The sequence below is a fragment of the Sinocyclocheilus rhinocerous genome, unplaced genomic scaffold, assembly GCF_001515625.1.
Source record: "Sinocyclocheilus rhinocerous isolate Xijiao unplaced genomic scaffold, SAMN03320098_v1.1 scaffold2931, whole genome shotgun sequence".
NCBI lineage: Eukaryota > Metazoa > Chordata > Actinopteri > Cypriniformes > Cyprinidae > Sinocyclocheilus > Sinocyclocheilus rhinocerous.
This window is the reverse complement of record NW_015626384.1, coordinates 93779-108498: the sequence shown is the minus strand read 5'-3', so window position 1 is coordinate 108498 and position 14720 is coordinate 93779. Positions and strand designations below refer to the sequence as shown.

Sequence of the window (14720 nt, the reverse complement as noted above, 5' to 3'; positions counted from 1 at the left end):
ACAACCCCGGGCTGGACTCCGCTTCGTTCACGGTGAAAGCCGATCCGGCGATCCACAAGCACGAAGTTGATGTATTCCCTCAGCAACCAGCACGCATCAGCTCTAGGCATGACGAAGCTGATATTGTCCTCTTTTGGAAGGCCAAACAAAGTAGTTTCGCTTTCACAACGAAACAGCGCCTTCACGACACGGCGGCAGCAACAATACTACAGCGAGAATAAATGTTACGCCTTCTTTCTTTGTGTGAACATTTGGGCGGCGTTATGCAAATCTTCCCACATCGGGACGTAGACATGTGGGGGCTGGTCAGAAGGAGCCGTTTTAGGTAGGCGTGGTTGACTCAACTTTTATAAAGAATATCTCTTTGGATTTGAGACTTTAGTCTTTGCAACTTTACAGATCTTCTTTATGCACCAAGAGCTTGTAACACTTCAAAGAGAAAAGAAGAATTGAAATCGCATCATATGACCCCTTTAATGTGAGGCACGGGAATAGCTGCTGGTTGCTAAGCATCTAGCCCTAACATTCTAATACCATATCTTCATATACTGCAGTGTGGGGTTAAGACTGCAAAAACACTGCTAAACCTGCTCCAGAGCAGGGTTTCTTAACCCTGGGTAAAAAGTGATGCTATTGCTAATCACACATCTAATTTACAAGTGTGAAACATACCTTTACCCAGTATACAGAGCAGGATTAGTACCACTTTTGGGGGTGTTAAAGGACCCTCATGTAGTTCCAAACCTGTATGTTCTTTCTTATGTTGAACACAAAAGAAGATATTTTGAAGAATGCTGGTAATCAAACAGTTGTTGGCCCCCATTGACTTCCATAGTAGGAAAAAATACTATGGAAGTCAATGGGAGCAAACAACTGTGAAATGTATGCTTGAAAAAATATGCTTTTCTAACACCATTATTATAATAAACTACACTTATGAGACAGTTGTTGTCAGATTTTATTGTGATTTCAAATAAGCTTGGTGAACAGTTTTGGAGAATTTGATGTTTCCCCATTCAAAAAGATAGGAGATGCACTTGTCTTTATGATAATTTAAACAAAAAATACAAAAATTATGTTTAGGTAGGCAGTTGACAGCTGTGAGACAGCCATACTTTACTGGTTCATCACAAGTAAATGTAGTTAATGCATTCCAACATAATCAAAAAACAATTATATACAGAGTCGGACTGTAATTGCATGTGACTTTAGTAAATCTGTCCTCTGACAGAATTTTAAAATGACATAGATTTCAACTTATTTCTGCCCTAAATGAACAGAAAAAATAACTGGTTATGTTTAAATTAATAGTAAATATGTATTTTAAATGTATTTCAGATGCATGCTTGAGATGTCAGGCTGAAAACAAACAAGAGGACTGTGTCGGTAAGTCAACTGTAACATCACTGCTGGCATACTAATTGCCTGCCTAATTAATCAATTACATTTATCCCGTAATTAATCAATTACATTAATCCCCTAGAAGCAGATGGCTGCACTGTTCACTGCCGTTACAGTTCGCACTCATATTGTTTACATTTTATCTCTTTATTTTTCCCATTTTTAACATACAGTATAATAAATTATATACTTGAGTCATTTATCCGTTTCTTTTATCCAAAGCGACTTACAGTACACCTATTAGGGGCAATCCAACTAAACCAACCTGGGGTTAAGTACCTTGACCAAGTGCACGATCCATAGTATTCATTTGCGTCACAAAATAAACCCTGCCTCCACACTGGTAGGTTAAATCAAAGGATAGTGTCACACTTAAAGGGATAGTTCAGCCAGAAATGAAAATTGTCATCATATATTCACCCTCATGTTGTTACAAAACCAGTATCACTGTCTGTCTGTCTTCTGCGGAACACAAAAAAAGATCAATTGTGGAATGTCTCAGTGTTTTGTTTTTCTGGGTTTGAAACATCACTGTCTCTTATTCTATCTTTCTCTCAGTGGTATGGGGAGAGTGCAACCACTCCTTCCACAACTGCTGCATGTCCCTCTGGGTGAAGCAGAACAATAGATGCCCACTATGCCAACAGGACTGGGTGGTACAGAGGATTGGCAAGTGAGGATTCAAGCTTTGGACCCACATTTCCTCCATCCACTTTGGCACTACTCTGCTTAGGGAGACCAGACTGATTATCAGAGCATCTCCAGCCATTGAATGTGTAGGAAAACCTGTGTGCACGTGTTTGACTGTCAAAGTGAAACCAAGGATGTTGGCAGAAATCCAGGTGACACTGGTTAGCTTTACCATTCTGTCACCTCATACAGCATTACGAAGAACCAGCCAGAAGAGCTCCGGGATACGACAGATTCACTTGGGTGTTTGTGGCATCATGTGTGATTATAACTGAAGTTGTGCTGTGAATGTGTCTTATGTGTGTTAGAAATAAAATCAAATCTCAATGTTGTATAGGTGCTTGTTTCTGATTACTGGATGATTGATTATTTTTAAATAATTTTAAGGTGAAGATTTGCGCAACACACACACGTGTATGTATATATTTTTATTTATATACGTATATATATACATACATACATACATAGACAGATATAGATATATATTTATAAAATTAGTTTATGAATTTTTTTTTTATTATTATACATTTTTAGTGTACAAATATCTCTAAAAAGCCCTCAAAGCACAGAAATGAAGGATTAGTTTACTCAAAAATGAAGATTTGGTCAGCATTAAATGAGAGTAATTATTAATATTAAGCTGGCTTATGGGCACATTTTACATAAGTACTTGCAAGGTGCAGAATCAATTCGAAGAAATAACATACTGGGGAGGAAAAAAAAGTTAATATACAGAAATTTCCATGACTTTTCTATCTTTCTTTGCAACAGATGTCTGAGAAAAAGCATTCCCTAAGTGCTCTGCCAGTACTCCGTGTATTGCTCCATCCTTTTCTAATTCCAGTGAAACAATCAGCTCAGGATTTGAGTGCTTGTGATTAGTCCGGAACCCATAAGAACTATTTCCAAGACAAAGATTTAGTTTGAATTTGACGCAAGCTTTTTTAGCCAATGGCAATGTAAACCGAAATATTTGTATTGATGGTTTCCCCGGTGCATTCTGGGGTTAAGGTTTTGCTAACGAGTGTAATCAAGGCAAAATATGAGGAACTAAATTGTTTTTGTAGTTGGAAAGACATTAAACAGTGAAACAAATGTCCTGCTATACTACAGTACAAACAATATGTAATGTAATAACTTGTGAAAATACTTAAGGCTGTCCGGTGTTAACCAAGAATGAAGCTTCTTGGACAATGTTTTAAGGTGCTCATATTCATATCTGGCAGCATTCTGGTCCACTCAGTTCCTGATGGATATAATCAAGGCTTCCCCAATATAATTTTAAATCTATCTATACCTAAAGTGCATTTCTTGGTGTTTATCTGCAAATTGAGATTATTTGATTTCTACAACAGAAAAGAATAGAATCTTTATTGCTGCACAACCAATTTATTTTCATATTAGACATGTTCACATAGAAATACTGCTTGGCAAATCAATGAGGTGCCTCCTGGGATGTACTGAAGGAGTTCATATGTTTGTTGGACACTTGTTGGCTATTATCTGATCTCACACATTTAGAAAATTAAATAAAATGTTAGTGTTGTAAAGACGTTTATGTGCAGGCACCTGTTACTCTACAAAACAATTTTCCAGCATTTCAATTGTCATTACTTAATTTTCTAAGTATTTTATAAGGAAAAAATAGAGAAACAATGTCTCAAATCTTGCCATCTTAATAAATGCTAATGTTGTATCATTATAGGAATATGATGTCAGCCGTCTGCCAGACAGCCTCCTCTGAAACATGGCTGTCCGTTGCGCAAAGCTGGGTTGAATGCAGCGAAGAGGACAGATTTTGCTATAATGTTTACACCTAATGAAGGCTTATTCTCACTTTATTCTCATTCCATGTGCTCATATAATGAGCTTTAAACCTACTCTTGTAAGCTCCTAAAGTCTTCAGACTCTCAAAGAACTGAAAACAACCATGAACTATCAGCTTGTAACATCAAGTATTTAATTGTAATTAGTTAAGGCAAGCCTAGCTACTATGGCTCAAACGTGGGTTTCAGAATTTGAACAGACCGCTAAAAGAATTAAAATTTAAACTAGTGCTATTATTTCTCCAAGTGATTTGATGTATTTTCACCTGGCAGACAATGAAGTGGGCATCAAGGTCGGTTCACACTGGCTGACATGGTGAACTGGCACTAACACTGAAGGAAGGATTGAGCTATATCTAGGGACCAGAATGTCCCTTTTTTGCTTGGGCTACATGCTAAAACACTGAATAGCAACACCCTTGAGCATTAAAGAGGCACAGTTTTCACAAGCAAGCACCACTCGCATTTTCTTCGTAAACCTAGTAGAATCTAGTTCTGTTTATTTCCTTGAACTGAAGTTGATAGTAGAGGACTGAGCACGTTAATTGCATTGTCTATCCCTTAACATTGTGGCTAATCATAGTCCAAAGCCTCTTAACTAATATACGGCATAAGTTCCTTTCCATGAGCAGTATCCACGAATTAGCATACAAAGAGACTTACTTAAGAGAAAATCCTTTTTGAGGTTTTTAATTCTTACTGAGCAATTACGTGAGTGGAACAGGGAAGACTCCGACTTGAGGCTCCGAAGCCTCATTCATTTTGACTCATCATCATATCAGAGCTTCACTCTGCACTGCCTGTATCTCCTTATTTCTTATTCATTGCTACCTGCAGCGTCACATAGTTGACCCTTCACTTCACCACAGCCATGTGCGACATGGGTGGACTGGACAACCTGGTGGCCAACACAGCCTACCTGAAAGCACAGAGTCTTGACGACAAGGAGATGAGGAAACGAAGGCGTAGCCTAATTCTTCCCCAACTTGAGAATTGTACAGAGGTGCGTGCAACTATTCCCAAGGACTTTGAGGACATCTGTGAGCAGCAACCCATTGGGAAAACATGCTTCCGACGGTTCCTTTTAGCCTCCAGTCCAGAATACCTAGCCGCTACAGAGTTTCTGGATGAGTTGAATGACTGGAATTTGGCAGAGGCCGGTGCTAAAGACAAAGCCAGGCAGAATATCATTAACAAATTCTGCAAAGCTGATTCCAAGAGTTTCATGGCTTATCTGACAGAGGACATGGCGGAAAAGTGTAAAGTTGTGTCTGAGAAGGACTTTGAGGAGGTGATGATGGGACAGGTTAAAGAAGCCACACAGGAGTTTCTAAGAGGAAAACCTTTCATTGAGTATCAGACCAGCCCGTTCTTTGATAGATTTGTGCAATGGAAGCAATTCGAGAAGCAGTCCATCTCTGATAAATATTTCTATGAGTTCAGAACTTTGGGGAAAGGAGGATTTGGAGAGGTGAGTATTTGCACCTCCTACCCAGTCACAAACAAATCTACAGAGGAAACTTTTTTTTTTTTTTTTAAAGGAAAGAAAAAAAAAAGTTGTTGTTGTCGGTTGTCTTAGCTGCGGAGCATTGTATAATTGGAGCTGTCTCTGAATTATTGTTCAGTTTAACTATAGTTACTTACATTCATGTCTTCAGAATGTAGGTTTATTTTGGTTTTGTTACTTGCTTTCCGTAATCCTTTTGGTAAGGCAAACTACTTTCTTTTTCACTTTTTTCGGTGGACTAACATGCACTGATGTGTTTTACAGAGTAAGACCAAGAATGTGCATTTAGAAAACACAGTGTCGTTTTGTTGTCCTGTTATGCATGTTGCAAAATCTCTTACTTATGAAGTAAGCCATTCACAGGTTGATTTTACCAACAGTGGCATCCGATAGCAAATTCAGTGCACAGTGACCAGAATTCCTAGCGACGGCCCTGAGTGGCACTATCAAACATTGCTCTGTAAGTTTCAGTGGAACAACATGACAGCTTCTAGCTCAACCTGTGGTGTGAGTTTGGGGCAAGATTATCCGTTTCTCCAGCCAATGGAACTTAAGGTCACTATTTTTCAGATGCTATATAGGCAGAAATTCTACACTATACCTTTAAGACCAAACTAAACACAATATGCAATGTTTCAACTGAGTTGGACAACCTTTGATGAACAGTGGAATACAAATGCCAAATGGAATAAAAAATCCCCTTGGCACCATCTGGGCACCTTTTACGTACCATTTAGTGCACATAATCAAAGGAATGGACACTGCTTAGACTACATCCCCTTTGAAAAATTACCTTTATCTGAATATTATTTCAAGTGTGTACATTCTCACTGTTGCCCTATATTACAGCAGGAATGTATTGCTTTGTTCAAAATGTAGAATTCTGCCCAAATCTAGCCCATCTTTCCATTTCAAAACAGTAATGTTCCTCTTTTGAATGTTATTTAAATTTCTCTCTAGGTGTGTGCTGTTCAGGTCAAACACACGGGCCACATGTATGCCTGCAAGAAGCTAGACAAGAAACGTCTGAAGAAAAAAGGAGGTGAAAAGATGGCTCTGCTGGAGAAAAAAATCTTGGAGATGGTAAACAGCCTGTTTCTGGTAAACCTGGCCTACGCGTTTGACACGACAACCCACCTGTGTATGGTCATGACTCTGATGAATGGAGGGGATCTGAAGTACCACATCTACCACACTGGGGAGATTGGCATTGAGATGGAGCGCATCATTCACTACACAGCCCAAATCATCACTGGTATCCTGCACCTTCATGCGATGGATATTGTGTACCGGGACCTGAAGCCAGAGAACGTCCTACTGGACAGTCAAGGCCAGTGCAGGTTGTCAGACTTGGGTCTAGCCGTGGAGCTACCAAACGGGAAAACCATCACTCAAAAGGTAAAAACAGTAACATAAGACAAGTCTTTATGATGTTGATGATGATGGTGTAGATTAGTGGGTAACAATCTGGCCTGGTATATTAAAACTTTGAAGTCTAAATCCAACAAATATCCAGTATGTACAAATATCAGTACAACCTGCTGAACAACCTAGACAACCGCTGAACACCCGAGTCCCAAAATTACCCCCAATCATAAATGTGTGCGTAAAGCTTTTCAAAGTATTTACTAATACCTCTCAAGTTATTGACACTTAGTGATAACCCTAAAGCAGGTATAGCTAACCCTGCTCCTAGAAATCTAACTTTTTTTTAAATAAGCAATTTTTCACAACTGCAAAAAGATTACATTCTATATAGTATGAATTTATGTAGTATGTACTGTATCTGGACATACTACATTCACCATGTTGTCATTGTCACGAGACGTACCAGCGTCAGTTGCGTCACGTCACTACCATTCATAAATCCTCTCCCGTGGCCTCATGGGATAGTAAAGTGTCCATCGAATGCACACTTCAGACTTACATATAGGTACATTATAGGTAGTCGGATTTTTGTCACACTGTTTTTCGCCTACAGGGAAGTATGCAAATTCAGATGCAGCCGTAGATGCAAGCCGTCCAACCCCGCTTTAACACACCTGTCTGTCATTTTCAAGTAACCCTTAACACCTTGATTAGCTGGTTCAGGTGTGTTTGTTTGGATTTGGAGCTGAGCTTTTCATGATGGTAGCTGTCCAGGAGCTGGGTTGACTACCCATGTCTTAAAGCAATATTTCCCAACCACAGCAATGTAGCTCCTAACATCTGGCCTCAGTTATACCAGTTATACTAAACATTTTGAAGGTTTCCTTTATCCTATCCATCTATGAAGTCTCTAATGAGCTGATGAGTAGAATCAGGTGTGTTTAATTAGTTTGAAAATGTGTAGGCCAAAATCACATACTCCACATCATGATATCTGGTCACGAAAAGACCAGGTGCATGCATGGCAGATTGCAATACGAAATTGCAAAAAATTCCAAAATCAATATGAATTGCAACATCGCTTAACTGTCAAGTCAAGTCACCTTTATTTATATAGCGCTTTTAACAATACAGATTGTGTCAAAGCAACTGAACAGCATTAATTAGGAAAATAGTGTGTCAATAATGCAAAATGACAATAGTAAACACTAATTTTCCAGTTAAAGACAGTTCATCATTGAATTCAGTGATGTCTTCATTCAGCTTAGTTCATAGTATCATAGTATCTGTGCAATCAAGGCGACGATATCGCTGGAAATGAAGTGTCCCCAACTAAGCAAGCCAGAGGCGACAGAAATACAAAAAATAATGGTATGAGAGTGTCTTATAGCTTCCAGCTCCCAGTAGCCAGACACCATAGTGCTACTGCAATACGCATTTCCACAGATACAGCCCGTTGGAGCATCTCTCTAGTAAACATGCCCAAACTGTGTTTTAGTTTAACAATGAATTGTATTAGATACTTAGTATTTAAATCTACCAAATCATAATGACTATGTTCAGTATCATTTTAACTGTATCAGCTCTCATGGATAATGTCATGGATAATACCTTAGAATGATTCTAATACTTCCAACAATTAAAGGGATAGTTCACCCAGAAATGAAAATTACCTCATGATTTACTCACCCTTGAGCAATCCTAGGTGTATATGACTTATTTATTTCAGACGAATACAATCAGAGTTATATTAAAAATGTCCTGGCTCTTCCGAACTTTATAATGGCAGTGAATGGGGTCTAAGATTTTGAAGGCCAAAAAAAACTGCATCCATACATCATAAAAAGTGCTCCACACAGCTCCTGGGGGTTAATAAAAGTCTTCAGAAGTGAATTGTAGTGTTTGAGTAAGAAAAATATCCGTATTTAAAAGCTCTCTCTAACTAGAGAGTGGCGTTCCAGCGGATGACATAGGACGTAGAGTAGACGAACGCGGTGACGAACGCGGAAGTAATGAACAAAGAAGCTCAACGGAGCAAGCAAACAAAACTTCGTTCATGTCAGAGGATTTCGATATAAGTCAAGAGGAGGATGTTTTTTCTTTGCTTTAAACAAAACTTGGTTCTCGCTAGACTAGTATATTCTTACCGGAGCTTATGCTACCTACTGTACATCATCCGCTATAACACCATTCTCTTGTGAAAGCACGTATGACAATTAGCGGAAGCTAGAGATCACAATTTTGTAAAGTTTTAAATAAGGACATTTTTCTTACACAAACGCATCGATTCATTTCAGAAGGCCTTTATTAACGCCCTGGATCTATGTGGAGTACTTTTTATGATGTATGGATGCAGTTTTTGGCCTTAAAAATCTTAAAGTGCCCCTATAATGGATTTTTGAAAATTACTAGGTGAATGAAAACATCCTGCAAAGTTTTAAATCTGAAAGTGCACCGTGTATAAAGTTATTGTCTCTCAAAAGAAATAGTCATTTCATGTTGACTTCAACATGAAACATTAGCATATTGCCTGCCCACTTGTTGGTCGTTTCGCATTGGTCTCAATGAAAATGCAGATTCATTCTTTGAAGCGGTAAAAATAGCGGTTTCCCCGGTAACGCTGTACACAAAGCAGCACTGAGCTCACAAACACTGCTTTATCAGGCATTACAGGCATGATGAAATGAAAATGAGACCAATCGGACCAATCACTGCAGATTAGCGTCACGCAAAGGAGGGGTTTGGAAAAATTAATCTTTGAGCGAATCTTTTGGGAGTCGTTGAGCAAGTAAGGTAAAAAAAAAAAAAGTTTTTTTGACCTTGCATGCATGTCAACCTGTTGTTGGGGACTCCCAAAACCAAAATATGAACCTTTCATTATCCATAACAGGGGCATTTTAAACCCCATTTACTGACATTATAAAGCTTGGAAGAGCCAGGGCATTTTTTTAAATATAACTCTGATTGTATTCGTCTGAATTCTCTGAAAGAAGAAAGTCATGTACCTCTAGGATGGCTTGAGGGCAGAGGCGGACAAAGTACACAACTCCATTACTTGAAATGTAGTGGAGTGAAAAGTACAATATTTGTCTTTCAAATGTAGTGAAGTTAAAGTCATAAGTTTCCAGAAAAAATATTACTCAAGTAAAGTACAGATACTCAAAAAGTGTACTTAAGTACAATACTCAAGTAAATGTACTTAGTTACTGTCCGCCTCTGCTTGAGGGTGAGTAAATCATGGGGTAATTTTCATTTCTGGGTGAACTATCCCTTTAACTAATTTTTCCAAGTGGCAAAATGAGAAAAATCTGAGCTCTACCAAGAAAATTTTGACTTTTTCATTGTTAACTAATATTTCAGACAGCCAGGGGTACCACAAGACCCTAAATAAGCCCTCACTAATGCTAATCACAGTAATACGCAAAGCTGGCATTGATCTAGGTTGGAACAGCACGCCCTTCTTCAAAAGAGTAGTGTGCCTCAAAGGGTTTGATTTGAGTCCCTGGAGACACATACTGGTGAAATGGCAAGGGATTGTTTTTGTGTGTTTGACTTGTCTCAGGAATCTCTTCTGAAATGGGATTTTAGTGAGGATGATGAAAAGGTCAAAGAGTTTGTACCATGATAGATGTCTTTAAATATGATTTGAAATGCTTTTTCAGGTGGCTTCAAGAAGGCTGAATGATTTTTCTCATAACCCCTCTTGTTGTCTTTTCCATCGTAGGCTGGCACCAAAGGGTACATGGCGCCAGAGATCCTGAAGCAGGAACCGTACCGTACGTCAGTGGACTGGTGGGCCTTGGGCTGTAGCATCTATGAGATGGTGGCTGGCCGTCTGCCTTTTAGAGGTCACAAAGAGAAGGTTGCTAAAGAAGAGATAGTAAGGAGAACTCTAGAAGACGAGTGCAAATTTGAACACAAAAATGTTGACGCCCCCTCAAAGGACATCATCGGTCTTTTTCTGAAAAAGAACGTTGAAGACCGCCTTGGCTGCAAGTAAGTGCCAGCGTTTTTGTGTTTCATGGCAAGAGGACACACTGTTTCCACTCCAGGTCATTATTAGGACGTAGTCAGTCCAACTCTGCCCTCTGCATGCCAACATAGGAACAGAAGCTTTACTCTGTCAGCAAAATCAAGCCAGTGTGGCAGCAATTTGAAGAAACAGACTGTTTCTGTCAGCCTTTCTCACTGAGAGCACTGGCAGTGGGTTTGGAGCCTCAGCACTGGGTTTGGACGGAGCAAAGCATGAATGTTAAACATAATATCTTTGGGACTTTCATTCTGTGGGTGAAGACACCAACAGATTCAATACCAGCTTCATTGCTCATAGGTTTAAATGATATATTAACATATAATACTCAAAGTCAGTTGCTGAAACCATTTCAACCCATTAAAATTTTATTTTAATCCTATTAAAGGAACCGTTTCACCCAAAAGTGAACATTCTGTCATTATTCACCCTTATGTCGATCCAAACCTGTGTGCTGTTATTTTTTCCATGGTACACATAATGAGAATCTTTCAAAGATTTTTTGTGCAGCTTCTGACACATTTGTCAAGAATGGCCAAAAACATCATAAAATCACCATACGAATTCAATATGACTTATGCACTTTCAGCTTTTAGTTTTCTTTTGCCTTTTCATAGTTTTTTGTGAGGAAACAGAATAAAAAATGTAAGCTATTGTTCACTGACAGTCTTTAGCTCTCAAGTACTGTGCTGAAGGCCCATTAGGTTTGATGTCAAGCCATTTAGTCACAAGACCTGCAAAAACCAATGATGTTTGATATTATCGACGTCCAACCTGCAGAACTGGTGCATTTGATTTGAAAGCTGTGACAGAGGGAAAGAGTGCCAGGATGTAATGATATTGGTCTGTTTATCATAATGCTGTTGTCCTTCAAAAGACTCATATTAAGTTAAGTTCCAAGAGAAGGAAAAAAGAAGAAAGCAAAACAATTCTTAGAACATCTAATGTTTGGACGTCCTCAAAATGTGGAAACAAATTTTGCATAATTTAATGGAAACTTCGGCAAACGTTTTTAAATACAGAATGCAGCAGGCAGTTTTGGTGTGATGTGATAGTAAGTAAATATGGCTGGATTATTCCTTTAATTGTGAGTAAATGTCATGCAGTAACCATACATTTATTCATAACTGTTTATTTGCCCTTAGGGATGACCCTCGGAAACATGAGTTCTTCAGATCAATTCTTAGAACATCTAATGTTTGGACGTCCTCAAAATGTGGAAACAAATTTTGCATAATTTAATGGAAACTTCGGCAAACGTTTTTAAATACAGAATGCAGCAGGCAGTTTTGGTGTGATGTGATAGTAAGTAAATATGGCTGGATTATTCCTTTAATTGTGAGTAAATGTCATGCAGTAACCATACATTTATTCATAACTGTTTATTTGCCCTTAGGGATGACCCTCAGAAACATGAGTTCTTCAGATCCATCAACATCCCTCGACTAGAGGCGGGGCTTATTGCACCTCCATGGGTGCCCAAACCCAACGTTGTGTACGCTAAAGACACGGGCGACATTCGAGACTTCTCTGAGGTTAAAGGGGTTGAATTTAATGCCAATGATGAGAAGTTTTTTAAAGAATTCAGCACAGGAGCAGTGCCAATTCCATGGCAACAGGAGATGATTGACAGCGGACTCTTTGATGAGCTTAACGACCCAAACAGGAAGAAAGTGGGACTGGATGATGATGATGATGAGCAAAAATCCAAATCTTGCACTCTTCTGTGATAGAACAAGAACATCTTGCACAACAAAACAATTGGTTTTTTTTTTATTATTATTTATTTATTTGCTTATTTACATATTATTTTGTCCTTTTTTAGATTTTCAGAGATTTTCCCATATAATCACATTTTTGAAGAAAGGATCTTATAGTGACTACTTTGATGGGTTATTGCTATAATAATAAATACTATAATTTTAGTATTCATTTCTTTTAATACCAAGTGCTTTTAATGAGCATTTATATGGAAAATAAAAAAGAATTTTGTTCTGTTGACTACAATATATGACCAGCAGAGGTCACTGCTCACAACGAGATACTGTTTTTTTTAGGCGGGAAGACGACTTGTGAATAAGGGCACTGATAAACCCAGCCATGCTGAAGAAAGTTTATCCTTTTCAAAGGAGTAACATTTTTATGTGAGCTCCTAAATATTTTAGCCGTGCTCATAACTAGATTATCTCAAATCCTGTTCTTGTCACGGGGGATTATTAATGAAATATGACGAAGGACGGTGTCAGGCACGACATGGGAAAGAGAGGCTTGTGGTTTTGGACAGGCTGCAGATATTTGCCCTTCTCCTCCACGTTCCAGGATGACACCTCAGCTGTGTGATAAACAAGCTCTCCTGAGGTGGGTGGAAATCTCTGGGTGCGGCTCGGCCGGTGCTCTCAGACCTGCTTGCGCTGCACCCTGCGCCACATGCTCCAGTGTTTTGTCCACATCTAACGAGCAGTGACTAAAATAGCCAGTGGTTTCATTAAGAAAACAAGCCCCGTCTGTTTGTATTATGTGCAAAGGTTGACGTTATTAAACGTGAATATTTTTATGCTGCTTTGCTCTTCATCATCCCACAGACTGTTCCGTTATTGGAATGTTTTTGCCTGGATGTGTCTGGGTCTCTTTTAGACTATTTTAAAGGATTATTTGGCTTAAAGTGAGCAGATTTCTGAAATGGAAACCGGGGATATTTTCTATTTCTGTGGTCAAAATATCACGTAAAAAATCACTTCTTATTGACTATAAATGAAAAACTGAGACTGTTTTTTTTTGTTTTTTTGAATTACCTTTTTAACTTATCTTGTTATTTTACGTTTGTGCTTTTGGAAATATATCCGTACTAACCCTAATTTACCTTATTATTTTGCATTTTAGGCTCATTTTAAGTATGCTTTCTGGGAACGTAATTGTTGCAAGTATAAGTAGTAGCCTATATAAACAAAGCCACTTAAAGGCAAAAAAGGAGACCAGAGGCCATGTCGGGGGGGTATAGCTGGTCTGACTCTGATTTTAGTTTTTTTTTACCAATTCTTTAGCTGATCAGCCTGCATGGGAGACCAGCTGAACACCATCATTTAACAAGCTGACATATGGCTGCTAACACAATACTCTCATGAAACCCTCCACTTCGGCCTCCTGCTTCACACTTTAACAGACTGCGGTCAGCCCTATAACATTTCAGAGGGCTTAATGTCATTTTCAGTGTGCTTGTGCATATGCATATAGGCAGGAACACAGGTTTAGACACTTGCATTTTACAATGATTTAATGTAGGACTAAGGCAAGCATCACTGTTACTATTACTTGAGGTGTTTTTCGAGACCCCTAAACCAAGTATTAAACGTCCACATGTGACTCATCTTAAAAATCCTCTAGACTTAAAATGAAGAAGCCAAAGGGTGCCAAGATATATCAATATTAATAATAATAATAATATACTTGTGGGTGGACTCTTTTGATTTGGACCAGTAAGTCAACATTCTAGCAACCACACAGAGCACCCTAGCAACCGCATGGCAAAGTACTGGAAAACACACACAACTCCCTAGCATTAGTGGTGAGTTTGTATAGGCAAGCAACCCTTACAAAATGAAAAATGTTGTTAATTTTGTTATTTTACACATTCTAAAACAACAGTATTAAGATCAAAACTAATGTTAAACAAATCAAAATTGATATATTATATTATTATATTATATTTAGTGCTCTCAAACGATTAATCGCGATTAATCGCATCCAAAATAAAAGCTTTTGTTTGCATAATATATGTGTTTGTTCTGTTTATATTTATTATGTATATATAAATGCACATACATACAGTATATATTTTGAAAATATTTACATGTCTATATTTATATTCATATAATTTATATTATAAATAAATATATTTAAT

At 38.3% G+C, this 14720-nt stretch overlaps 2 protein-coding genes across 3 annotated transcripts in view; both read left to right on the top strand.

Annotated features, from left to right (window-relative positions):
* Positions 1-2423, top strand: part of LOC107713281 (RING-box protein 2) — a 4900-nt gene extending 2477 nt beyond the window's left edge. Inside the window, exons 2-3 of one of the 2 annotated variants that reach the window (XM_016518740.1) lie at positions 1339-1386; positions 1960-2423. In XM_016518740.1, the coding sequence (XP_016374226.1) occupies positions 1339-1386; positions 1960-2078 (167 nt within the window). In that variant the 3' untranslated portion in view covers positions 2079-2423. The remainder of the gene's footprint in view (positions 1-1338; positions 1387-1959) is intronic. The other variant, XM_016518748.1, reaches the window with a different exon arrangement.
* A 2365-nt stretch (positions 2424-4788) lies between these two features.
* On the top strand, positions 4789-12552 carry grk7b (G protein-coupled receptor kinase 7b). Its single transcript, XM_016518781.1, has 4 exons — positions 4789-5388; positions 6385-6822; positions 10517-10788; positions 12219-12552. The coding sequence occupies exons 1-4, from the start codon at positions 4789-4791 to the stop codon at positions 12550-12552; spliced, it is 1644 nt and encodes a 547-aa protein (XP_016374267.1).
* The last annotated feature ends 2168 nt before the right edge of the window (positions 12553-14720 follow it).

Excerpts from the sequence above, each read along its gene's own strand:
- grk7b (XM_016518781.1), top strand. The coding sequence starts at position 4,789 with ATGTGCGACATGGGTGGACTGGACAACCTGGTGGCCAACACAGCCTAC. Across the intron at positions 6,823-10,516 it reads GGAAAACCATCACTCAAAAG|GCTGGCACCAAAGGGTACAT; the intron begins GTAAAAACAGTA and ends TTTCCATCGTAG. Across the intron at positions 10,789-12,218 it reads GAAGACCGCCTTGGCTGCAA|GGATGACCCTCAGAAACATG; the intron begins GTAAGTGCCAGC and ends ATTTGCCCTTAG.